General features: G+C 44.5%; 1 protein-coding gene across 7 annotated transcripts in view; it reads right to left on the bottom strand.

Annotated features, from left to right (window-relative positions):
- The window catches only part of RIMS1 (regulating synaptic membrane exocytosis 1), a 354,590-nt gene extending 334,469 nt beyond the window's left edge, over positions 1 to 20,121 (bottom strand). For all 7 annotated transcript variants that reach the window (XM_075498194.1, XM_075498193.1, XM_075498185.1 and 4 more), the window contains exon 1: positions 19,602 to 20,121. In XM_075498194.1, the coding sequence (XP_075354309.1) occupies positions 19,602 to 19,765 (164 nt within the window). In that variant the 5' untranslated portion in view covers positions 19,766 to 20,121. The remainder of the gene's footprint in view (positions 1 to 19,601) is intronic.
- Positions 20,122 to 26,085: the final 5,964 nt, after the last annotated feature.

Raw genomic sequence — 26,085 nt, 5'->3', positions numbered from 1 at the left:
CACGAACCTTTCTCATGAGCACGAAGTGTTGAACTTGCTGGTAAACTACCATTGTAAAAGAGTAATTCCTTGTACTGCGTATCCTATACAACAGATTTATATCTTCCTTTGCCAAAATGATTTGTATTCATATCTGATTCTTAGGAAGCTATCACCTTGGACAAAGGATGAGGCTTCGCTACCCAGGAGGCAGCAGTCCTTATAGAAGAACCCCAAACAGTTCCAATTTTGGTACAGAGTGTGAAGTCATACAGAGCTGCAGACATCAACAAAGCCAGATCCTGTCCCAAATAGGCAGCATAATGCTGCTTATTTGGATTTATTATCATTGCTTTGCCTTGCAGCACTGCGCCCTGAGACCACAGATTCTCGGGAGCAAAGCCTGGAAACTATCTGAATGCTTAGGAAAGGAGCGTCACCAAGACGAGAAACTATCTGAAGAAAGAAGACGGACAACTGAAGGGAAGAGAAAAGTGTTATCTCAATTTAACGAATGCAGACCTGAGGTACAGGCAGACTCCAACTTCTCCGGAGTGGCGGCACACAAAGATTCATTGTATCTCAAGTCTCTGTCCAATAACTTAACATCCAGACTGATTCTTTCTTAAAGTGAAATCAAGAAGTACGAATCTCAGAGAAGCACTAGCAGAACAATGACAAATCTTCTGGATGACAATGACTGATAATTGCTCCTGACACTTGTTACAGGCTACCAGAAGTCTTCCAGCTACAGTTATACTCAGCATCGCGGCAGCGCAGTGCACCTTTGAAAAAAATCAGATACTCTGATTGTACTTTCTGGCAAACAAGCAGCTGAATTAGCAAATTTCCATCACAGTTAGCACTTCTGGCAAATCCCTACCCTCAAACTTCAACCAAAGGCACCAAAGACTTGGGAAATGAATCATTAAATCATCTTAAAGAGACCCCTCCAGAACTGCCGGATCCCAGCACACGCTCTGGGTATTGCCGATGAGTTGTGGTTAGACAACTCAATATCGAGGGCGGGTACCTTTCACATTAATTTAAAAGAAAGGGAAAAATTTATGTTTTCAGAAGAATAGTATCATCAATCACCCTGCCCTTGCGATGGATGACCACTAAGATAAGTGAGTATGTACCACAGCATCACTACCATATCCCGACTTCTTGAAACTTTGAATTTCAAAATTAGCAGACGCACGTTGGTACAGAAGCAAGGTATCACTGATAACCCAAGTAGCTGATGTCAAAACTTTGTTTCTATCAGTGTGCTTATTCTGTAATTTTGGGGAAGAAATACAAAACTGTCAGTCCCAAGCTAGAACATATCTCAGATTTGAAATACCCATCTCTTTCCTTAGGACAACCCCCAGGATATCCTAGCTCCCTCACACTTCTTCCCCAGCAGATCTACTTACTTGTGTCTCTCTGTCTCTCTCTCACCTTCTTTTTTTTTTTTTTTGGCTAATGAATATCACACATTCAAGAGCTTTGCGGGGGGGGGGGGGGCTGCTGCCTCTCCGTGTGCACACTTGTGGTCAGCAGCAGTCTGTAAACAGCAACATTTGCTTGCGTAGCTGTGAAGACATGAATACATGTATTGCAGTCTCAAGATTTCATTGTGTATCCCTTATCAAACACACTGGAGCAGATGCCTGTTCCATATTAAAGCCCACATCCTTCTATCCTTAAGGCCATCCAAAACAGCCAAAACTTAAGTTTAGTGCAAGATTGTCCACTGCAGTCACCCTTCCCAAATGTAGCACTGATACACTTCTTTGCCTCTTTCATATCCATCTTCTGGCTGCCAAGATACAGGATGACACCTGCTTACCTGTTTCTCATCACAGTTTGGAAAACTCATTCCTTTCTCCAACATCTAGAAAAGAAAGAGCTAGACCAGCCCAGGAGAGTCAAGGTTTAGTTCTGTGTTAACCACAGCATTACTGTGTGACAATCTTTAATTGTGAAAATAAGGTTCATACTGTAGCCAAATGGGGTCTTCTACATTGAGAAAAAAGGGCAATGAAGAGCTGGAAATGCTCCTCTTCCCCTTTCCAGCTGTTTCAGAGGATGTAGGATCAGACAGTGCAGGATCAAGGCAGAGACTTCTATGCCACCTCTATAGGATTTAGATGCTGTTTCCTCTCTCCCCTCCCTTTCCACTGTGGCACTGGGGAAAATGCAGAGAGGAACAGCCAGATGTTCCAGGTGGTGGGATCAGCACTAGAAGTGGCCAAGCAGGCCCCTGATATCAAAGAGCACAGGGAGTAAAGTAAGACTGCCTACCATCACGTTTGCTCTTCCTAAAAGACACTAGGCAGCCTATGAGATTATGCACCTATGTGGCTTATCTTAAATACTGGAGCAAAGGTTTCTAATGCTGTCGCCCATACTACTATATATAATATGCTTATACACAGCCACACACACATACATACCAGGGAGATCTCCACACGCTGCCTGGGGACCGAAGAGTTATCCCTACCCACCACGGTGTTCTACTGGGGAAAAACTACAGAAAAGTACCAGGGAGATTTCCCAGCCAAGAACAGCTGCTGATTCAGCAAAGCAGGGACCTTTACACATTCAGAGCACTTTCTATGGTTTTGATTAAGGTCTCTGCTGTACGGTGATCTCTTTGCCCCAGTTGTTCTCCTTTCCTCAGTCTTTTAGCTGTACTTGCACCCTCGCCTCAGACTTGAACATCCTTTACTCCTTTTTTTTTCCATTCAGCTGATTCCTTCTAGCTCCATTCTTCACCCACCCAGAAAGCAAAGATGCCACCTTTAATTAAAAACAAAAACACACAAACACACACCATTCCCTCCGGCACCGAGCCTGCGCAGATTAATATGTACATGCACAGAACTTCCAATATGTCAGGCTGGAGATGACAAGGCTGGACAGACGCAGGGGACGTGGCACCCCGCCTGTAAACCTTGAGACTAACACAACATTTAGTGCTGCCTTACAGCTGATCTACTTGTGCTCTTTATACCTCACCTCCCTTTTGTCTGCTTACTCTGTTAGGAAGATAAACTCCTGGTGCGGGGCTTTTCCACAACCCTCTATCACACAGCTCCTGTGACAGCAGGGACCCTTTCCTAACCGGAGGAAGCACTCGTCTTGTAAGTAGTAAGATCAAAGCAAATTCCAAATATTCAAAACCACAAAATTCTGAGAGTGAGTTAACACAGCAAATTGTTTTGAAAAATAATAATGTGGATTACTACCATCAGGTTTAGGAACTCTAAGATGTGGCTGGGCTGGGTTTCCAAGTCCTCTGCTACAAACAAGGAGGAAGCCTAACCACCTTCTTGTCAAACCAGACCAGATCTCTTACATGAATCTACCTTTCAAGAGAAGGTTAGGGGCAGCCAAAGAGTAGTTAGGTAATACTATAAAATGCTGCTTTTCTGGGAACATTGAATTCAAATGCACCAAGGTGTCCAGTTCCTTCTTCAGTCAAGCTGCCCCGTGTTTCCGGATGCTCTCGCTGCACCATCCGAGCCTGCCGAGATCCGGGAAAGCAGCTCTGCCAAGCCCCAAGCATCTGAACCTAGTGACTCAGACCCCTCTCTTCACAGTCATGAGGCTGGCTCACACTCTGAGCATTTCTGAACCTTTGTATTTTCTACTGGCCTTCTAATTTATTATTTTCACACTGAAAATAAATGTTCACCTCCTCCTGATTTGTGTGCTTAACCATCTCCAGTTCAAACCCAAAGTGAAACAGACACATAAATACACAAGTCCCAGGTCTGCTACCAAAGGATCCATCACTTTTCATTACCCAGTTCTCAGTGTGCAGAAGTGCTATTTTACGCCTGTTCTGTACTAGACAAATAGGCAGCTGCATCACTCACAGCCTGCTTCCAGGCTCCCATCCCAGCTAATTCCAGCCTTCCCCTCACACCTCTCTCCTGTCATATATTCCTCCTCTGTCTGATCCCCACAGACCCACCTATATGCCCTCTGAGTCCAACTTTTTGTGCTTAAGGGACATGTACTGTCTTACAGTTTCCTGCTCACTTGCCAGATACTTTCCCCTTTCCTGCTGGCCCTGACAAGGCCATAGCCTGCACTCTCACCTTCTCTCCTCGCTTTTCCTCTCCCACGGCAACTAAGCAACCATAGTTTTTCTAGGGAATAGCCTTGGCAGCACAACGCAAAATGCCAACTATTTTGCAGTCTTTTCTCGTTAATGTGGTGGTTACCTTGTGTGGATATTTAAAACGCCTTAGCTAGCACGAGACTCAGGAATTAACACTATAAAATAAAATAAGAATTTTATCAAACAAAGTAGCTCAGTTTCACTGACGGCAGTTTAATGATAATTCACATACAAAAGGTACTGCTTCTCATGTGGAGGGAAACATGCTCTCACCTCAATAGCCATAATATTATTTGAGAAATGAGAGATCCCCAAAGGAAAGATAGGATCTCAAAAATCCCTCAAGAGGGATCTGGAGAAAGTGGCAGGCTGTTGCACAGGTCTGAAAACACAACCAGACCCGTCGACTGAGCTGAAGCTTTTGCCATTGCTATCTGTGTCCAGCAATTAAACCTGGACAGTCCGGGGACCGCTTCCAGCCAAGGAAATACCCACCCATGATGTACCCACGGGAGCTCCGTGCCAGTCAGCTACAGAAACCACCGCCTGCTCCCGAGCCCCCTCCAATCCCTGCTGCCCACTGCTGCAAAACCTGGTTTAAAACAGCAACCAGCTTCGCACCCTTTCCTCCCCCTTCCTCTTTGGGGAGAGATGTAGGCAAGGAGGGGTACCACTGGACATCGCCAATAGTAGCAGACGCCTGTGTTTCGGCAATGAAATCCCCTCCTGGGAGACACAAGCACGGCTTCTGTGCTGTCGCCGCACCCGCAGGGACAGAGCCGACATACCCTCAGCCACAACGGGACAGCGCTTTGCGCCTCTGAACGCTCACCACGGTTCGTCCTCTCAGCAACATTTTATGAACTGAGCATGGCATTTGCACTGAACAACACTACAGTTTTGCAGGAAGCTCACCTTAAACAGAAATGCAATTTAATATGTATAGATTTAGCTCTTTAACTCACCTTGGTTTGTCTAGGATTTTATTTTATCAAGAGCACGATTACAATGCCTGGAATGAGGAAAAAGAAAAAAACTGCACGTGTTCCTAACGTATTACAGATTGAACTCTGATGTGCTAGATACATTGTACATAATAGGTAAGATATATATGTAATACACATTGGTGTAACAATGATGATTTAAACATCTGGAAGGTAAGTAAAGTTGAAAGCCTTAATGAAAAATATATTATGAGATAAAGACACATGCATCTTTATAAATTGGTTTAGAATTCAACTGGGAGGGACCACAGTATTACGGGGCATAATTTGGACTGTCTCCTCGTGAACACACAGTAGTAGTACTTTTCAAGTTTACAAAATGTAACAAAACATATTTTGGGAACTAATAAAAAATAGGAGGCTGACAGCTCTGGGATGCAGCTCTCTGAAGGACAAACATCTTGATATCAAATAAGAAGGGCACAACTTCACGGTATAAGAAACTACAAACTACTAGACTCAGACAAACTATGGTAACACAGCAAAAAAAGCTTTCCCGTACTCTCAGTGGCCTCAGCTTTAGCCTGGAGGAAAAACTACTTTTCCTTTTCCTTCAGGGAAAATACTTTTAATTTTCTTGTTCATTCAGTTCTTGGCCTCTGACAAAGGAGTCAAAAGGGTGGCAGTTGCCGAAGTCACTTATTGATTTTCTTGGTTTATTTATGAATGCCAGGCATGCAAGGGCCTGTCTTCAAAATTTAACACCTGGTATTTTACACCATTAAGTAAATTGCCAGGAAGATCAGTTCCTTTCTACCTCTGCAACTTTCACATAACAAGCAAGTTGCCCTCACAGAAAGTTCATCAAACTTTGGCTTTCATAGAAAGTTCTCAAATTTAGGGGTTCTCCACTAAAGCTGTACATGGAAGTTCCCTGTCTTTCCTACTTCAAGAAGGCTTTCTTCTGTGGTCTCAGTTGACCTCCGTTCTTCTACCAGTACACAGGAAGGAAAGCTCTGCTTTAAGCTGAAATACATGCAATAGGAAGCAGAGGGAAAAGTAAAAGGCACAGTATGAGATCAACAGGACAGTCTTCAAGGGTAATCCCATGTACAACATGTTGCAGTAATCCAATGGAAGGTGACAGAAATCATGAATCACTCTGACAAGGTCTTGATTTCAGAGAAATATGGCAAACACTTAAATGCAGAAAGAAAAAAGCATAGTTGACCATAAATTCTGCAAGGAGAGAGCTGAAAGCATTGCCAAACTGCAAACCCTGTAAAAAAAAAAAGAGGACAAAGCCCCTCAATAAGAGGAAGCACTAGTGTTGCTGCTGTTCTCCTCAAGATTCTTCCCTCATATTGTTAACGTCATTAATTTTACTTTACCTCAAGTAAACCTCGGCTTTTTCACTTTTGATCCCATACAGGATAAATACCAGGAAATAAAGAATCAGATCACCTTGGCTGGATGAAAGAGAGAGCACTGTCTCATCTGCCGCGTAACTAGGATTCCCCAGCTCCTTTTCCACGTGGACCATTTAAACCTATTCAGACAGGGAAAAGCTTAGAACCTGAAACATCCCCACCAGAAAAAGCGATGTTACAGGTGAACAAAACTGTAAATTCACTGCTGATTCCCTGAATCGGTCAGTCCAGTCCAAACAGTTCCTGGTGAAAGTTATTTTACGGTGAGTGCTATAATTGCTTGAAAGAGACTTTTTTAAGGGAGGATGTTTTGCTTTAAGTTAATGCAGTTTTTGAAAAAAAAAATTGCAAAATAAATTAAGAGATTTTGCTTATAAATGTGAGAGCTTTTAAATTTAAAAACTACAATCAATATCAAATCATCTAAAACACAAAATATAAGAATCATAATATGTTAGTGAGGTTCTATATTCTTAGAATAGATTTCTCATTAAAAAATCAATATCTAATTTTGCTCTGAAATACAAGAAAAATGTACTGTGCATTTAATCTCAAAGGAACTTACACACTTTTTACATATACATTATCAGAATCAATTCATATAACTCTGCAATCTCCACCCCTGAGTGAATACAGTTCCTTTCTATGAGTGTATTGAAAAACAGCTTTTTGGAGAAAACAAAGAAAAACAAAATACACAATTAAGACTGCAGGAAATTAGCGGTATGCACAACACAAAGTAATTTTAAAAAATACTGATACACTTTTGAACAGTGATAAATGGGGTTTTTTTCCAGAAACGTAGGTAGCTACGTCTTGGTTTCACTCTTCTGAAGTTTACTTTCTACATAAAGCTTGGGGAGTAACTGAACAGTTACTGAATGTGTTTGAGAAAAATGTGCTTCTTTCTGCAAAATACAAGACTTACAGGGATGTATCCCATCTAAACAGACTCAATAACACAGAAGTCTTATCCAGTTAACAGATGTGCTTCCAGTGACACTTGTTCCAAGGCAGAGATTGACCGAAGCTAATCGAACTCAGCACAGGCACAGGACCACAGCAATACAATGGTTTGTTGGTCCACGGCAGCAACTTGTTCGACTGTGTCACCTGTCCCCATGTCATGACCGCAGGCAAAATTGTTCCCAATTTTCAGCTCCTGATCAAATTTCACCGATGCACTCTGCATATTTCAAGCGATGCTAAGCAACATAATGTTGCAATTAAAGTCCATAAAACAACTTGTACATATTTCCGTACAGCCTGGTTCCATATCTTAGGCACAAGCACACATAAAATCTCTTCTAATTCTCATCCATAAAGTGCAAACGCATTACCCTGATACTTTGCAGGTGGCATCCAGGGCCAAAATCAGTAGAGTTAAACTAGGATGATATGATCTAGAGTTCTCATAAATTCTGTCCTTTCTTCTCAAGTGCCTAGCCTCATGCACCATGCATTCCACCAACCAGCTGCCTTCCTGTTCTACATCTATAGCTAAAAACACATAGCCAGCAGAACATTAAACTGTATGGCTGAAGTTTGTCATGCAATGTCAAAATTTTTGCAATAAATAACAGTACCAAGGAGACTTATTACCTAAAGTAACTAAAATACTTGTAGATTGTTCATGTCCTTTTGCCGCTCAAGCTTTCACATTATGTTTTCATCGACATCTGTGCAATTTCATTTAATCAGTACAAAATTTAGCCTCCTGATGTCAAATGTCAAAATGATTCTGAAGTTAATACTGCAAATATGCAAAAGTGCAATGACTTTATTTTGAAATAACTTCATATGAAAGGCTAATTAAAAACCTAGAGAATAATGAATATAAATGAAAAATGACTGTTTTCTTAGTACATGCAAGTGCTAAGGCAATTGTGCACAGAAAAGATATTAGAAAGCTCAGACAGCTACTGTGTCTGGTTTCGCGTAGGTCTTGGTGCTTTTTCCAAGACCAATGGAGTCATCAAAATAAAACAGCTATACTAACAAATCATGGCTCGAAACACAACTAAACATATTCAAACATCCAGTTCCAAAATGGCCTTTTGTTACATAAACTGCTTCATTGTCATGTCTCTCAAAAGTCCTATTACTAATCATTTGAGCTGCAGAATACTTCCACACGATTAATACATACTGATGCAAATGGCCCCTTGTTAAATCTTTGGATCATTTGTATAGTATAGGACTGCAGGTTTGCTAAATATCTGGAAAGAGAATGATGTATCAATATAAATACTACAAAATCCTAGTTTATTGATATGATTTTGAAGCCTTCACAGTATATTCAAAGACTTTAGAATTAATATATATTTTACAAAAATGTAGACAAAATCTTCATGAGCAGTGGCTGCAAAATTTGTAATGCTTGCTAGGCTCATAGGCCAAACTAAGTTTGTAAAAAAATGTAGTATCTTTTATTAGACCTGCTAGTATAAGATGTAGACAGACTTTTGGGTACATAATTTCTTTCTTTGATCAATTCAGAGTATGCAGTATTGGTAACCAAGAGAAATACTTGAGAAGACACTTCACACTTAGGTCATTCAAGCATGTGAAGACTTCCATTAGCAATTCTCAGAACAAACAGAGCGCTCTGTTTCTTGCTAGAAGAGTAGTAGACTTTGTCTCTGCAATATAATAGTACTTACATTAAAATAGCATGGTTGGGCTGTGTTGCATTCATGAGCAATGGCCTAATAAATTTCACATAATGAAGTTTAAAAAAATAACTCTCAGTTAAGGACCTTAAAGTAAATAACTGTATTTGATGCAAGGCATTTAAACCGCCATTCTAACTAGAATTTGGTGTTTATCTAAAGCCCAAAATATAGAGAAAATTATTCTTTGGTTACACCCCAGATCCTCAAAATTTGAAACAGTTAATTTGCCAGATCCACCACTGTCATCGTTTAAAAGTGTAGCTCTATCTGCTAGGTTGACCCCTGATCAAAAAGCAACTCTCACGGTATACACTAATCTTCAGCGATTCCAAGAGGGCTTAATATAGGAAAGACAGACCAAAAAATTAGGAGATTTCAAACACTACCCATTTTTATTACAGATAGCTGAAAAAATCATACACAGACACGCTCCCCTATCTTCAACAGTATTAACAATGCTTCTCATAAGCAAAGTGCACAAAGTTCTGACACTGAAAATAAGACACACCTGATGTGAACAACCTCAGAAATGAGTGCCAAAGTAGATGTTCTAATTCAATCTAGAACTGTCTGGAAACAGCTATTCATCGTGCCGTGTCCCTTCATGCCTCTGAAGTGGCAAGTGTATGAATGCTTTTGTGTGTGTCATTATTCTGAAAATTGTAACTAGCTTTTCTTGCCTCTGTAACAGTGCCAGAAAATATATTTGGAACATGGCTTTCTTGTTTAAAACTCTCTCTGGACATAAGCATCTGATATGCAATCAAATTTTGAGGATGATTACTTCAGTTATAAGTACAAAGAATCACAATGCTATCCTACCGCTTTGTGCAAATTGTCTTACCTAAGTAACTATTAAAGCAAACTGATAGTGGTATTCTTTTCTACTGTTTGTTGTGAAAACCAAAAATAACTCTGACTAACATTTACTGCCTAGATTCCAAAACTAGGCAACACCATAAACATTGCATAATATTTTACCATATCTGTGAAGTATAAAAGAAGGGATGAAACAACTGTAACTCTTGATAGATGCAGAGATCTGATAAACTATCTGCATCCTTACAGATCCAATATATGGCTCTGACTGGGGTAAATCACACGGCCCTGATCAGGTGTAAATCATTCCAGTAATTGTAAATTATATGCAAGTATTTCCCAAAAGCAGAATGAAACCACTCTCTGCTTGTAACTGATTACATAAGATTTTCTTACATGTTTTATCACCACTGGGAATTAGAGTCAAACTGTAGGCACTCAAGCTTTTTCCCCCAAAACGTAATTGCATGCCAGCATCTATTAATTAAAACTGGTAGACCCAGGGGAGAAGACAAATGCAGCGGGCACCAGTGGGTAGTGAAGGAGAAGGTAAAATTGGCTAGAAATTATAACTGGCTCTAACTATTGGCAACCAAAAATAAAATTTCTATTTTGTCATTTTCCACCTTCAGTAGTGCCCGCATCCCAACAAGCGTGAATACAAGGGCAGAGTATTTTTAAATAGCCTTTTCTTAAGGTATTAAGTTCAAGTTTTAAAATGCTTAGTAACCGCCTGATGAAGGAAGCATGCTACATCTTTGTTAGTTGCTTTCCTGTATCCAAGGATGCAAAAAATTCTTCACATGAGTCTTCAGAAATAAAAGGGCATTGACAAGACTGAGAATTTCAAATCTCTCTTAATGTTGTTCTCCCTCTGCTATTTTCCAGAAAAACAACCAACGGGAGGGTACCCTCCCCCTCTAGAGAAGAGGTCTCTTTCGCATAATTCCTTTTAAGATCTGGGTTTATAACAACTCTGTACTTTGAGAAGTTCCTGCCCAGAGATCATGTTCTTTGACCCAGTCTTTGTCTTCACCCTTCTGCAGGGCACAGATAATGCCCATGAATTTGTAGACCCACAGACTTCTGAGTCAGAAAGTATTAGTGCAACATCAGACAAAGTCGGGCATGAAGCTTTGGAGGCTTCTTGTATCAAGCGAAGAATCATGTGGGAAGACGCATGCACAGAAATAACGCCTTGTACATTTCAATAAAACCACTGAAACTGGGGCCAGAAAAGAGCTCTGGATAAAAGTTTGCACTTCACACCTTCCAAAATTTCAACATATGCCGATCCGAAGCCCATGCCTAGAACACAGTAGGGATGTTTATTACTGCCTGTCATCCCGTATCACCTCCCGCTCTTCTATAGCTTTTGAGGAAACTCCTATGAATCTGCTATTGTCTGCTGACAGTCTCCCCTTCCTGCCTTGGCGGTGAGATGGCCCCCCAGTAAAACAGTCAACGACTGTCTCATAATTGCCTTACCGCATGACTGTGTGCAGTTGTGAATACATTTTGACTGATACATAGTCTCCTTGGACTACTCAGCCCACTTTCCTGCTTAAAAATCACTATCCATTCTCTGACATTCCCTGAAAGTCATGAAAACCCTCCTTGCAATTCTGAGGTCACCAAAGTTGTCTCCTTTGATCAGGACATCTTTCTGGCCACATCTGCCCTCTCAGAGTGGTGAAAACTTGAAGCCTCAAATGCTATTAAATTCTTCCTTTGGCCAAAAGGCAACAATAGTTCCTACACTGTTCAATTCTCTCTATCCCTCCCTGAGTGAGGGCCTTGGACAGTAAAGCGAAAGGGGCTGGAAGCAGTGACCACAAGCAATCCTCCCCCTGAACGATTCAGACTGATCTGAGAACACATTAGATATTGGTCTCCCTTCTTAAGCTTTAAAACATTCAACAAAGGGACATGCCAAGTCCTGCACGAGGAGAGGAATAATCCCATGCACCAGTACATGCTGGAGGCCAACCAGCTGGAAAGAAGCTCTGCAGAAAAGCAACTGAGGATTCCTGGTCAACACCAAGTTGAGCATGAGCCAGCAATGTGCCCTTGCAGCAAAGAAGGCCAACACCATCCTGGGATGCATTGGGAAAGCATTGCCAGCAGATCGAGAGAGGTGATCTTTCCACTCGGCCTCAGCACCGGTGAAGCCACATCTGGATGCTAAGTCTAGTTCTGGGCTCCTCAGTACAACAAAGACATGGACATACTGGAGCAAGTGCAGCAAAGAGCCACAAAGACGGTTAAGGGACTGGAGCACGTCACATGAGGAAAGGCTGAGAGAGTGGGCACTGTTCAGCCTGGAGAAGAGAAGGCTCAGGGGGTTCTTAACAATGTGTATAGATCCCCAGTGGGGAGAAGTAAAGAAGACAGAGCCAAACTCTTCTCAGTGGCGCCCAGTGACAGGACCAGAGGCAATGGACACAAACTGAAACACAGGAGGTGCCGTCTGAACGTCAGGAAACACTTTTTACTGTGAGGGTGGCTGAACACTGGAAAAGGTCGTCCACAGAGGTTGTGGAGTCTCTATCCTTGGAGATATTCAAAAGCCATCTGCACACAGTCCTGCGCTGCCGGTTCTAGGTGGCCCTGCTCTGAGTAGGGGGTTGGACTAGGCAATCTCCAGACTCCTGCCCACAATCACAACCTGAACCACAACTATTATGTGATTCTGCAAAAATGCAGTCCTCCAGGATTAAAATCATTTCACCATGGATTTGTAGACTCAAGAGTCAGGATCAGAGTTGGCACTGCCAGAAAGAGGCACAAGACAATATTCAAGCAGTCTGTCTGGGTGATTCTAGGGGCTTAAACTACCCATGCACACAGTAAGCAACCTGCACTCTGCTCCCTGCTTCACCGCAGAGCCTGAAACATGGTGGTTCCAAACCCCTTCAAATACAAAGGAAGGAATAAACCTTTCAAGTAGCAGAGGTGAGGGCATCCTCCATTCCTCCTGCTCCACTGCCCAGAAAATGTGATTCATGGCACCACGGAAAGAATAAGCAAGAGGGAGTCTGACTCAGAGGAGGGAGTCTTGGTATTGTTTATCTATTTTATCCTTTAATTCCTTAGTGCCAAATGCACAACCATTTCCCAGAACTCTTGATTCCTCTTTTGTCTTCTCAGTAGGATTAAAGATAGGCTTTAGATCCTTTATCCTAAAGATAGGATAAAGACAGACTTCCTCATGATGGCCCCTTGACTCTTGCTTTTATTTCTGCAAAGTGGCCCAGTTTCAACAGAAGGGATGAAGAATGATCCTACCTCTCCCTTCCCTACTGTTTATGGAAGGGCAATTATCATCAGGGGATTTATAGCATTCAGGCTAAGAAGGTCTTGGAACCATACTTCCTTATTTTGCCCATAAGTACTATACAAAATAAGGGTGGCAGCAGCTGCCACTGTGTTTTGAGCAGTATTCAATGTCTTCTGACAATGTTAGGTGTGGTCCAAGTGTTAGAAATGGAGAGGGAAACAAATTGTCTCCAGGAAAGTGGTTAAGAGCACATGCCTCCTGGCCAATCTGTTCATCTTCAGAGTTATGCAGCCAGCAGTTCAGGCTGGAAGCTTCCAGGTGCACACAGGAAACTATACAGGGGTTATCTTGCAATCTCTCAAACCGATTCTCACCAAATGCAAGTGAATTCAGGATTTGGCAGCCCTGAAAAGTGAGCAGCTCCAATATTCCTGTTGATTCTAGAGACCTGAATTCTACTAAAATCAAGTTTGTGCACCACACTACATGGTCAAAATAGGGTGTTAGGACCAACTTCTCCCTAATTATTAACTGCGACTCCCATGGCAAATCTTGAAATAACTCTCTTAAGATCTGGGAAGGTTTCAAGTACCTGCTAGCCTCTCTACTGAACCTACTCAATTAGAGTTACAAACCTACAAAGAACCTCCTATGTCTCTGAGTTAAGTTTCCTACTATTGCCACTACCTTGGCAAACAATCTCTTTCACAGTCTTGGTAAATCCCATCAGAAGAGTAGTAAGAGCTTTTGTCCCCATGTAAAATTTGCTCCAGAAAATTACTGCCATGGTAACTAGGAACCTTCTTGTAATTTCTGGCCAAAATTTGTCTAAGGTTGATTTATAGCTGTTCCCTCTTTGATAAGCTACTGTTCCACCAGGGGTGGAGAAAAGTACTTTGGCTGTCCCAATGTATGGTGCTGTTGGACTGTGAGAGTCTGCCGCAGAACAGAACTGGAACTCAACTAGCTGTGTTCACTGCTGCCGTGGTTTGCCCTTAGTACTTAACTAATCCAATGAGATAAGGCACACAATTGCACACAAGCAAACTTTATCTTAAGTACATACATATAAATATATATAGTTCTGTGATTTGTCTATGATTGAAATTTGCTGTATATTATCCGGGGTTGTTTCACTTCAAGGCACCTTATACCCACAAACAATATAGTTGTCTCAGGTTATCTAGTGTTTGAATGTACACTTTAAACTTTTAAACAATTTTTCCTTTAAAATTATTCCCCCCCCCGTTTTTGCAAATGATGGTTTGTTTCTCTCTTCATCCTTGACAACCTTCCCTCTCATGCTTCCTCACAATTCGTTAGTCACATCAGAGTCACCTGTAGGGCAACATCTGGACTTCAGGCTAGACACATCAGCCACTCAACACGAACCTCTTCCCTTTCAGCTACAGGAGTATCTACCACATAAAACAGGAAAAATGCCTCCAATGTGAATGCTTCTGCAGAGGAGGCTATGGCACATTCCACCACTGTCCTACGCAAACATTTATTAATACAGGAGCAGCAGAAGCTTGGGTCTGCAAGGCCAAGCTCCGATTAAAAGAGTTGCTAGAGGCTACAGTCTTCAGAGATACCCAAAATCTGGGGCAAAATCTGGCACAGTCAGTGTGAAATGGGGAGACAAGAGTGAATGAGAGTTCAGTCTACCATGGAAAAGCCCCAGCTGCTCAACAGACTGCTCTCCATGCTGCTGTCAAAGGTGTGGCAGGCAGGAAGGTGAAGCTCTCCCAAACACAGAGGAACAAAAAGGCAAAGCTCTGAAGCCCCGAGACGAGATCATTCAGCTTGGAGGGAGGTGGACCTGCTTCCTACTCCCAGACCTCTCAGTATTTTAAACTTCTCTGACTCATTTAAAAAAGGCTACATTACCAGCCCTGGGTAACCAGAAGCATGCAGCATGACAGCAAGACAGATCCTCTGCAAGGAGAACTCCTCCTATTGGGCTTGACATGGAGTTAGGCTCCTGGGCCCGTAAACTTTTCATTCTTCTCTGTATGGGAACTGTTTCCACTAAGTTATAATGTAATGGCACTTGTCTAGGACACAATTTCTTCAGGATGTTAAGTGTACTGGGCTTAGGTAACCACTTCCTAAGCACCAGGCTATTACACCTAAGGTAGCTGGAAGCAGTAACACTGCCTGTCCCCTACATGTGAGGAAAGCAGCCATTGCTGTGACGACAGCACTTTGAGTTCAGCACTGGGTATCAATACGCGTTATACAGGTACTGTATTAGTGTCAGGTCTTTCAGAGGACTTAAGCATATGACTGCGTAGTTTGTGACTCCCAAACATAAGGCAGACAGCAAGCAATTCAGCAGCCAAGGCACTCACATGCTCTGGTCCTATGTGCGCTGGACACACAGGAACACCCAGCTTCTCAGGTGCACCATTACAGAAAGATTTCATGGACTGCACTCAAGGTGCCTCAGTTTCTACTTAGTGCTAGGTAAGCATCAAAGTGCTTATGCGGATTTGAGTCTTCAGTGCCACACACCAGACCGGGACCGCACTTCATTGCGTGAAGGCATGGATATGCTCTCAGGAGTACCTAGTGACACTGCCCCTATTACAGCGGGAATGCAAAACACATCTTCGGATGTAAAGGCAATTTCAAGGCAATCGGCTAACAAAGTGTTCCTCATGCCAAGGTACACCTGTTCATAAAAAAAGCAAAAGGAGGAACCTTCACAACCTAACCCCTCCACACGTTGCTCCAAGGTATTCAACGTGTTGGTTGTAGGATAGCAGAACGGTCCCCTTCCACAAACACCACACACAGTGGTTTGAAATCTGATATTGGAAAGGTGAGGGGAGGACGAGGTCTCTGCCACTGGCCAGGTATACCTAGAAAAAGAAAGTCACACTGGCCAGTACAAGTTGCATGCCTTTATCCTAAGGGTGCAACAAGCTCCGTTAGCCCCAGACCGCTGAAGGAAAGTCAGCAGGCCAACGAACTGACAGATAGGGCAAGTTCCTGGAGAGACGAGCAGGTGGTTTCAAACCAAAGCATGCATTTCTGCCTTTCTCCAGAGCAAGCAGAGAAAGCATTACATTGCCCATAGTCCTGCTCCCTGTAACAGCGGCCTGCTCCCAGGCTGGCACGCTGCAGTACGTGCTGATGTCAGCATGAACTGGCAGAGAGGTTTTACAAGAAGGCTTTTAGCTCAGAGTCAGAAACAGGGCTCAGGAAGACAGAGGGGTACAGACCTGCAGCAGAGGGACACGGCGTCTTTACCGATGACCCTAATCTCTTCCACTTCTCCTGAAATCCATATAGTCTACTCACAGAAACACCTCAAATTCCCTCGGATCCACAATTTCATGATCATCATGTGAAGAATACAGTAGTTTAACCAATAATTCTTCCTACAGTTTTCTGCCATGAGGGGTACAGGAAAGAAAAATTACAAGCACTGTTTTAACAACTTTTATTGCTATCAGGACAGCCAGAACAGGAGAGAAATGCTGCAGCCTTTTTAGCCCTTATGATTCATGAGACAGCACGTATCCAGCCTCTGATCGGCCCAGGATTGAAGGTAGCCTAGTTTGCAACACGGATCAGCTTCACTTCCAGGGGACATTACAGATTTGCATGTGGGTGTTACAGACGGAAACGTTTCTCTGCCAGGTGGTTTTAAATGAAAACTGGTGGCTGTTTTGCTGAGGCATTTGGATAATCAGAAAAACTTTTACTGAAGATAACAGGAAGGGATGGTGATGATATATGACTTTTATAATATAGCTGTGTCATCTGGATAACACCATTGTATATTTGTAACAAACCTCTACAAAATTATGGAAGTAAATTCTTGTCTCAAAATCCAATCTTATAAGGGTTACTTTCTGGAAAGATGTATCTAACTTTTGCCCCAAAAAGGAAGTAAGTGCTCAGCATACAGAAAAGGCAAGCAATCTCAGAAAATCTAGTGGCTCTCTGTAAGAGTCGAATCATAATCCATATGAAAACTATGGGCTGTGACCTAATTTTTGAAAACCAATGATATAGCTGAAGTGAGTACACAGGTTTGTAAGTTTCCCAATGTATTTTCTATTAATTTCTGGCTCTTCATTTAAAGAAAAAAATCTATTTAAAATCACAATTTCTCAGACCAATGGAGAGCCTAGACTGTTATTCTCATCATTTGAAAGAACTGTTGTAAGGAAATAAACTTTTAACTTTGGGCATCACAAACCTTTGAAGATAATTAAAGTAATTTCAAGTTGAATTCACAAAGCACAATTTTTGACCTCTTCTAAAAATTGTATTTAAAGTGTCCTAAATTCATGTAGTAAAACTGCTGAAGATCCTCATAATCTCACAGAAAAGGAAGTATCAGTCCAGAATTCAGAAATGCCAATACAGAAGAAGAGCAGGACAAAAAAAATGGGGGAAAAAAAAAAGGAGGAAAATTTATCCTCTACCCCATGTTAACAAGAACAGGGCTGAGAAATTACCATCTCTACCAACAAAAGTTCATTCTTGCAGTGACTGTAAGATTTATAGTATTGCTCTCCAACATCATCACAGAACCAGTAATCTTCTTCACGGAATAAAAGCTAAATATTTATAGGGAAGTAGCTGTGCTGGAGGACAAGGAATGGGAGAAGGATAAATGTAGTTTAGAGCCTTTGAGCTACTCCTTTATTTAATTTTCTTCTGATAAACAGAAACTGAGGGGGGATCCTTCACTTACGTTTCCCCACATTGACTAATACAATGCATTTTCACAAAACATTTCCCGTTTCAACCAGCCCACCTCCCAGACTAGCCACACCCCAAGCGTAATGAACAGCAACAGCAAACGGAACTCTTCGTCTTGGACTGAGATCCAAACACCACGCTCCCAGCCTGAGACCCCCTCCTCGGCAATACGCAACGCTAGCAGCTGGGCCTCGGTACCCGCCTTTGCAATCACCTCCAGTAGCCCCTGTAAAAATTCAGAGCCAGGCACCAATGGGAAGGGACAGAGACAGCAATATACTGAAACGCTGTCCCAGCTTCACCACGCACAGCGCGCGGGGCCGAAGCCGGGAGCCTGCGGGGGTTTGGTCTCTCCATCAGTCAGAGAAAGCCACAGGGAAGAGCTGGCACCCGCATCATTCAAGTGGGTACTTCCGATGCTGCCAAAAGAAATACCCAGATCACGTCACGCCTTCAGAGCATCCCTTCCGAGCACAGGTGTATGCAACCAGGAGACAGTGAGGTAAGGATACACCTCCGGTGGTAGGGAGGGTCCGGGTAACGTCAGAGCTTTGCACGTATTCCAGTCACCTCTCCTACCATTCCCCCCCAGGGCCAACAGGCCTGACAGGTAGTCAGAAGAGGAGAAACCCTGATTCTCCTCCACAGGCCACAGCTTCAATCTGTTTATTCTCATCACTCGCAGCAGGCAATTTGGTAACGTTGCGTTTGAAGCCTCCTATTGACGGAGGAGGCTAGAAAATGTGGTCACATGCGCTGTTTGGCAAGGATGGGGGGTGGGGGGGGATGAGAGAGAAAAGGTTCAAAAGAGGCTGTGGGGACCTGGTTTCCAAACATGGCACCTACCCACACCCCGCGCGCCCCGCACCCCTCTCCGTGCCGCCGGCAGCGGGATAAACCCACTCCCCCTCCGTCCCGCCAGCACGCACGCACGCTTCCCCTCTGTAACGAGCAGTGCCACTAATTGCATTTATTTCCTCGTTACGAACGCCCTGCTGTCCCCACAGCGAGCTGCCGCCCGGCCGCTGCCCTCCCGGGAGCGGGCGACGGGCGGGCCGGGGGCGGCGGCTGGGGGGGACCGGGCGGCGGTCGGGGGCAGCCGCCTCAGCCCCGCGGCGGGCGGCAGCGGAGGCCGAGCCAGGCGGGGGCAGCACGGCAGCCGCGGAGGCTCCCGCACGCAGGGAAACCCCACCCAGCGGCCCCTCCTGACAGAGGCGGGGTTTTGGGGACCCCAAAGGAATCCCACCGCGCCCCTCACCCCCATGTCGGGGTTTCCGCCCGCCCCTTCGCCCGCCCGCCGCCGCTGGCTCCCTCGGGGCGGGGAGGGCCGCCGTCCCGCTCCCGTCCCGCCGTGCCGGGCTCCCCCGGCAGCTCTGCCTCGGGAGGAGCTGCCCGGGGTGGGGGAGGACGGCCGGGGAGGAGGAAGTTACGGGTCGGGAGCGGAGCGAGACCGGGGCTCCGCAGCGCTAGCCCCGGTGAGGGGTCCCTGCGGGGCGGCCCGCCGAGCAGGGCGAAGCCGGCCGGCCCCGGGCACCGGCCGGCTCCCGCTGTGGCAGCGCCCGCTCCCGCCCGCCGGCGATCGGCGCATGAATGAGCGCCTGAATGAATGAATGACTGGCGTCTGCTTACTTGAGCATGGCCTCTTCTTTCTCTTCCTCTTCTTTCTGCCGGTCCATCACTGCCATGATAATGTTCCTCTCCTCCTCTGTCAGGTGGCTCAGGTCGGGCAGCTCCTGCATCGGGGGGGGCACCGTGGGCGGGCGAGGGCCGCGGGGCCCCACCGAAGAAGACATTTTCTGTCCGCCGCTCCCTTACACCTTCTACCTTTGCACGGCAAGCCAAGCCAGCCTCTCCTCCGCCCCCTTCACAGTGTAGTCCTCCGAGCAGCAGCAGCCGGCAGCTCTCTGGCAGCAGCGGAGGAGGCGGAGACCCAGCCTTTCATGGTTGCTCGCATCCACCCCGGCCCGGCTGCTGCTGCTGCTTGCTCCCTTTGTTTCCGCGGCTTCAGGGAGCTCGGGGGCTGCCGTGCCGCCGCCCGCAGCCCATCCTCCCGGCGGTGGGCGTGCGGGGCGGGGGTGCCGTGGCGCGGAGGGCTCCCGATCGCCGCTGGCGGGCTGCGTGCGGGAGCGGGGGGGCGGTGCGCGCCGCGGGCCGGCCGGGAAGGGCGGGTGCTGCCGCCGCCGCCGAAATGCTCCGCCGCTGCGAGCCTGGCGCTGGGAGGAGGGAGGGGGAGTTCGGTGCCGGTGAGGCGGAGTCCGAGGCGCGCCGCCGCTGCCTCACGGGCGGCAGCGCTGCCGGCCCCTGCCCGCGCCGGGGACCCGGGCCGGCCGCGCCTCTCCCCGCCGCCCCCCTCGCTCGTCCCGCGGCCGCACGGTCACGGCGGTGGCCCCGGCACCGCCGGCCTCCTCACGTCCTCCTCGGGGTTTCCGCACCGCAGGTCGGGGCCGGGAGCTCGCCCGCGTCCCCGCCAGGACCGCCGTCTAGCCCTGGGCAGGGGCCACCCCTGGGAGGAGGGCAGCGGCTGGCGAGCCGTGCCGCGGGCTCGCTGCGGGCTGGCCTGAGGCGCCGGGGAGCCCCGGGCTCCCGGTGCTGTCGCCGCTCCCTCGGGCGTGAGCCGTGCTCGCCCCAGCCCCTGGGGCTCCAGCTGCAGCCCCCTTGCCTTGAGCCAGTACTGTCACCACTCGACCGTCCCTTCCTTGGGGTCCCGTGCTTCAGCACTTCCTTCATACGCTTCTTACACGCTTCAGTGGCACCCATGCCACGGTCCCTCCACGCCTCCCAGGGGGGTGGCGAGTGCACTTAACGCTCCTCCTCTGCGAGACCCATTTTTTCACTGCTGTCACCCACCAAAACTGACCATGAAACGTGCCACAGTGCCGACTGTTCAACTGAGGGGGTAGCACGCAATGAAACAAAACAGCACTTCCAGACAGAGAGAGCTTCCCTATCAATTGCTGATCTACTAGCCCTGAGCAACTTGACTTTGGAGAGCTGGTAATGAACACGCCAGCCCTTCTCTACAGGAGATCATCTGCGTGTAATCCACTGGCCAGAAACTCATGCCTACAGCTCTGAAAGGTCCCTTGCTCAAACGCATGCCTATCAGTGAATGAAATCGTTCAGGCTACTTAAAAAATGCAAAGCTGAAATATGGAGAAAACTGCACTTTCAAACAAAATGTGAACTACCACTAACGCGCTGACACTTACGACCTCTCAGTCACGCTTCTGCCGAGGTCACAGCATGGAAACAGCTCTGGTTTCTAGAGAGATCGCCTGATGGGCACGAACCAAAGGAAAAAAATCTATGCTGGCAGTGTTCAATGCTTCTTGCTGCCAAACTTGCCAGGTTTGGAATAGGGAGAGGGACCAGCTTTCAGCCAGCCACACTAATACCTCTCACGCAAATTCTGAGAGCTATGAATCTTCGTGACCCTTTGAATTTGAGAGGAATTACTGTGGCCATCTGTTTGTGTCCCCCCAAGAGATTTTCTGCCGGACACAATTTGACAACACAAATTAAAAAGAAAAAAATAATAAGCACTACCGTGACCACCAGAACTTTTGAGTGGTAACGTCCAAGTTCAGCTCAGAAAGTGAAGTCTCTCAACTCTTCCAGCACATGAAGGAAACTGAAACTTGAATGACCGACAGATGGCTCAGAAGAGATTAAAGTGGTGTTAATAAGCAAAGCACTACGAAGGGCTGGTAAATATCATAATGTCACACTCAGTTAAAGACACAGACCCTCCACTAACTCGTGCGGTGATTTGTCCCAGGGCCTGGCCGCGTTATTACTGCTAGATGTAATCCTCCTAGCTAAGTACTAACAAATCAATAAAATCACTTCCCGCCATCTGCGACCAGCAGGGAAGATAGCCTTCATGTTACAGGCTGATGCTAAAGAATGTATTCGTTCATTACCAACAGGCAGAAGTACGGCAGCCACCTCAAAACTGAAGGAAGCAAGATTGAAAAGAATAAGATGATGAGAAGAAGGTGAGATACCACCATATGATGAGTATCAGAAACAACTAAAACATGACATGGCTGAAGTAGCAATACAAGACGCGATGATTATGTTGTTATAGGTATCCATAGGTAGTCCACACTCCTTCAGATAATTTAGGCCTATACATGCCACATAAAAGATGTAGCTCAAGTAACTTCAACAACTAATTCACTGGAGCAGTGGCCCTAGTGTTGAAGAGTCACTGCTTTAAGGCCAACCTAAACAAAATATTAAAGGTCTAAGACCATAAGACCCAAGTGTGTCCATGATAATTTTATGAAGAAAATATTACATGAGGTTAAGTTATCATAGTCAACTTTCTGCTTATTAATTAGTGACACATTCATGTATATGTCTGTTCTGTATTATTTCGTTAATTACTGTATGCTGGCTCAAGCACAGGAATTCTTACTGCTGTGTGTGAAATACAAAATTAATACAAAGAGTATGACAGGACTTTATATAGTTTCTTATAATTTAAAAGGGAAAGCTGAAAGCTTTTTCAGGGTAATGGTTAAAAGAAATTATGGAAGTTGGAGTGTAGACTTGCACCAAGCCAATATTGTGAATAAAACTGTATTAGTGAAAAGCACAGAATCATAGAATCATTAGGTTGGAAGGGACCTCTGGAGGTCATCATGTCCAGCCTCCCTGTTCAAGCAGGGTCAGCTAGAGCAGGTTGCCCAGGTCCATGTCCAGGTGGCTTTTGAGTATCTCCGAGGATAGAGACTCCACAGCCTGTCTTGGGCAACCTGTGACAGCACTCAGTCACCCTCACAGTAAAAGTGTTTCCTCATGTTCACATGAGCCCTCCTGTGTTTTAGCTTGTGCCCATTGCCTCTTGTCCTATCACTGGGCACCACTGAAAAGAGCCTGACTCAGTCTTCCCTACACCCTCCCATCAGATATATATTCACATTGATAAGATACCTCTGAGCCTCCTGTTTCTAGGCTAAACAGTCCCAGCTCTCAGCCTTTTCTTATATGACATGCTCCAATCCCTTAACCATTTTCACTGCCCTTCTCTTGACTGCCTCTAGTATGTCCATGTCTTTCTTGTACTGGGAAGCCATGAACTAGACTTAGCACTCTAGATGTGGCTTCACCAGTGCTGAGGAGATGGGAAGGTTCATCTCTCTCAACCTTCTGGCAATGCTTTTCCTAATGCCTACAAAGTCTTAGGCACAACAAATGATTTTACATTATTTTTGCACAAAGACAGTAGAATTTACTAGGGAGAAATACAGAAGAAACAATAAAAGTAATCTCATTTTTCGTAGGGCTACATGAAGGGTCCCAGCTCTTATTGCAAATACTTCAAACCTTTAGTGGTCATTTTCTGATTTGCCCACATTTGCTTTCTAAAGATGAAATATCTGAAATTGTCGTCCAACCAACAATGTGTGGAAAGCCCAGTCTAGTTCAATACATTATATTCTGAAGCTGGAATGATACATGAGAGCCTTGAAGAGAATTTCATTGCCTGGTTAGTAAGAATGCCCCCTGCTTAGTAATACTCAAAGTCTTGTCACTGACAGGCATCCTATTAACTGCATTTCTCTGATGTCCTATCTAGGGAAGACTGCTGTGAAATCTAGAAATGGAATATCAATATAGCTATTGTAACATATCAGGTAAATTGCTTTCTTAAACTTGAGAAGCCAATCATTATAATCGAATCTGTGATCTTTTCTTCTCGGTTCATAACAACAAGTATCCACATATGCCCCATGCATGACAGACACGGATTTCTTTATAGTTCTAGACCTTCCATAAATCTATAGGAACTTTCCTTCTGCCCAATATCTTTCTTTCAGATTGTCCAAAGGCCATGGTTTAAATTTCTCAATTCCACTAATACTCCCTTTTCAAGCTCTTTTCATTAGCCTAGCTGTGAGCAGTCATGATTATCTGTTTTCTTGCTTGAGGCAAACTGAAGGAAGAAGCTGGAAACAAACAATTCAGAGGTTTTTCCTGTAGGTCCCTTCCCTAGAAGAGTGGTGCTCTTTCTCAGGCTCATGGGAGACTGGGGATAGTGAAAGCTATGGAGGAGTTTTCAGTCTGAGTAGGTTTGCTGTTTGAGGGACAGCTGTGAAGGATGAAATACCCCGTAGCATAAAGGGCTCAACGTAATTTCTCACAATAGGTTGGTAAAAGTGGGACACTGTGACTTCTCTCTCACTCAGGAAGAAGGTGAAGGAATTTAAAAACTTCAAAGACAGACCAAATTCACAGTAAAATCTCTTTTATTAACATATCATGATTTTCAAGAGCAGTTTTTGTTTGGGCGGCTGACTCACGATTTTTCATTTCTTTAAGTTTGGTGGTACTGCAGTAATTTAAGAGAGAGAAGAAGGTCACAGCTAGCTCTAGCATGAGAAGAAATGGAAACAGTCTTTTTCAAGGCAGACAAAAAACACTAGCACAAAGGGAGTTCGTTTCAGGTAGGGATTTCAGGGCCTGTTCTGGACAAGATGTGTTATTATGCATAATTTTATAATGAGTGCCTACATCCTGCAGTGATTAGTGTCTTTAAAATGATCTCAGACAGAACTCTTGGTCTTCTTTTAAATATATTTAAAAAAAAAAGAAAGAAAAAAAACCAAACAACAAACTAGCAGTTCCATCAGCAGCAAACCTTATGGAGCCTGGTTTTGGATGACAGCTTTGGATTCTCTTGTGTCAAATAATGCAGCTGAGTTCACACTTCCACCTGTTCTTCAGTGGGTGCACAAATCTGAGTATCCTCTATCTGGCTGCTGATTTTCATAAAACCTGCAGGAGCTCAGTGTTTTTAGACCTCTCCCTTTTTGTCAGGCTTATTTGAAATTGGTCAAGAGATTCAAATGTTATTGCTGGAGAGCTGACAGAAACACAGTGTGATTGCATAGATTGGTTTCCTTAAAAAAATAGACTAGAAACCCTGTCCCACCCCCATAGGTCTCTAATTATTCCCTTTGCTCTTCTCAGTTCCCTCCTGTTTAGCTGTGTATTTCTGGCATGGCAGTTTCCAGAAAATCATCCCATCCTTCAGGTGCGGTTTGCCAAAAATGCATAAACAGGAACTGTCACCTTCCTCCTCCATGACATGATGCTTCTGTATGTGCAGCTCCAAATCATACACCCTTTTAAGTGCAATAGTGCATTTGCAAACTCCTATCTGATTTGAATCTGTTATGAGCTCATTCTTATCTTAGTCTGACTACTTTCTAAATGTGTTTGTTAATAATTATTTTTTAACCCAGAAATACTAACAAGGTTTTAAGTACAACATAATCTTCCAAAGTACTGAGACAGTTTCCATTTTTTCTCCTTTAACTAGAAAAAAGTGCAAAAATTATGGAACTGACACCACCCTCCACCCCAAAAAGTCATCATCTACTTTTTGTTTATCTTCTGGACCTATTGTCTAAAGCTGATAATGCAGGCAGATTCAGCCCCATTCAGTTCAGGGGAACCCTGCATAAGGCCACTGCACAGAAATACCCTGTTTGTAATATCTTTTTACATCTGTCAGAAAGGCTGAGAAGTGTTATGGCTCAGACAGAAGAAACTGAAGCCCAATACTCTTAGTCAGCAATCTGGCATTTGGAAAAGCAATGATTCAGTTCAAGCATTGAAGTAGCACAACATTTTCTATAATTATGGACCATATCTTTTTGGAATAAGAATTTTATTGTTGCTCCAGTGGTTTTGCTGAACAGTTCTAATATAATTAGTAAAGTAGCCTATACATATAATGAATATGTACTTTGCATTATAATATATAAAGATTTTTTTAAAATCTATTTGCTGCCAATTGAAGCATCTTACCATTATTTTTGCTCCAAAAGAAAATCTTCAGTAAAGTCTTGAATGTTTTACACTATGACTGCAGCAGAGAGTGCAGTAAGGGTAAGATCTAAATGATCTAAATCACCAAATGAACAAAGTGCTTACTACACTGAGGTCTAATGCTGTCCATGTAGCCAGAAGCCCTCCAACAGCTGCCAGCAGCCCAGAAATACTCTTGTCAAGAGCATGCAAGAAACTCCTGCTGTTTTATCAAGCCTAATTGGCAGTAAACACATGATTCCTCAGGCAGGCTGTAAAGAAGCAGCAG

The sequence above is a fragment of the Mycteria americana genome, chromosome 3 (genome assembly GCF_035582795.1).
Source record: "Mycteria americana isolate JAX WOST 10 ecotype Jacksonville Zoo and Gardens chromosome 3, USCA_MyAme_1.0, whole genome shotgun sequence".
Lineage (NCBI taxonomy): Eukaryota > Metazoa > Chordata > Aves > Ciconiiformes > Ciconiidae > Mycteria > Mycteria americana.
This window is presented reverse-complemented; position numbering and strand designations above follow the sequence as displayed.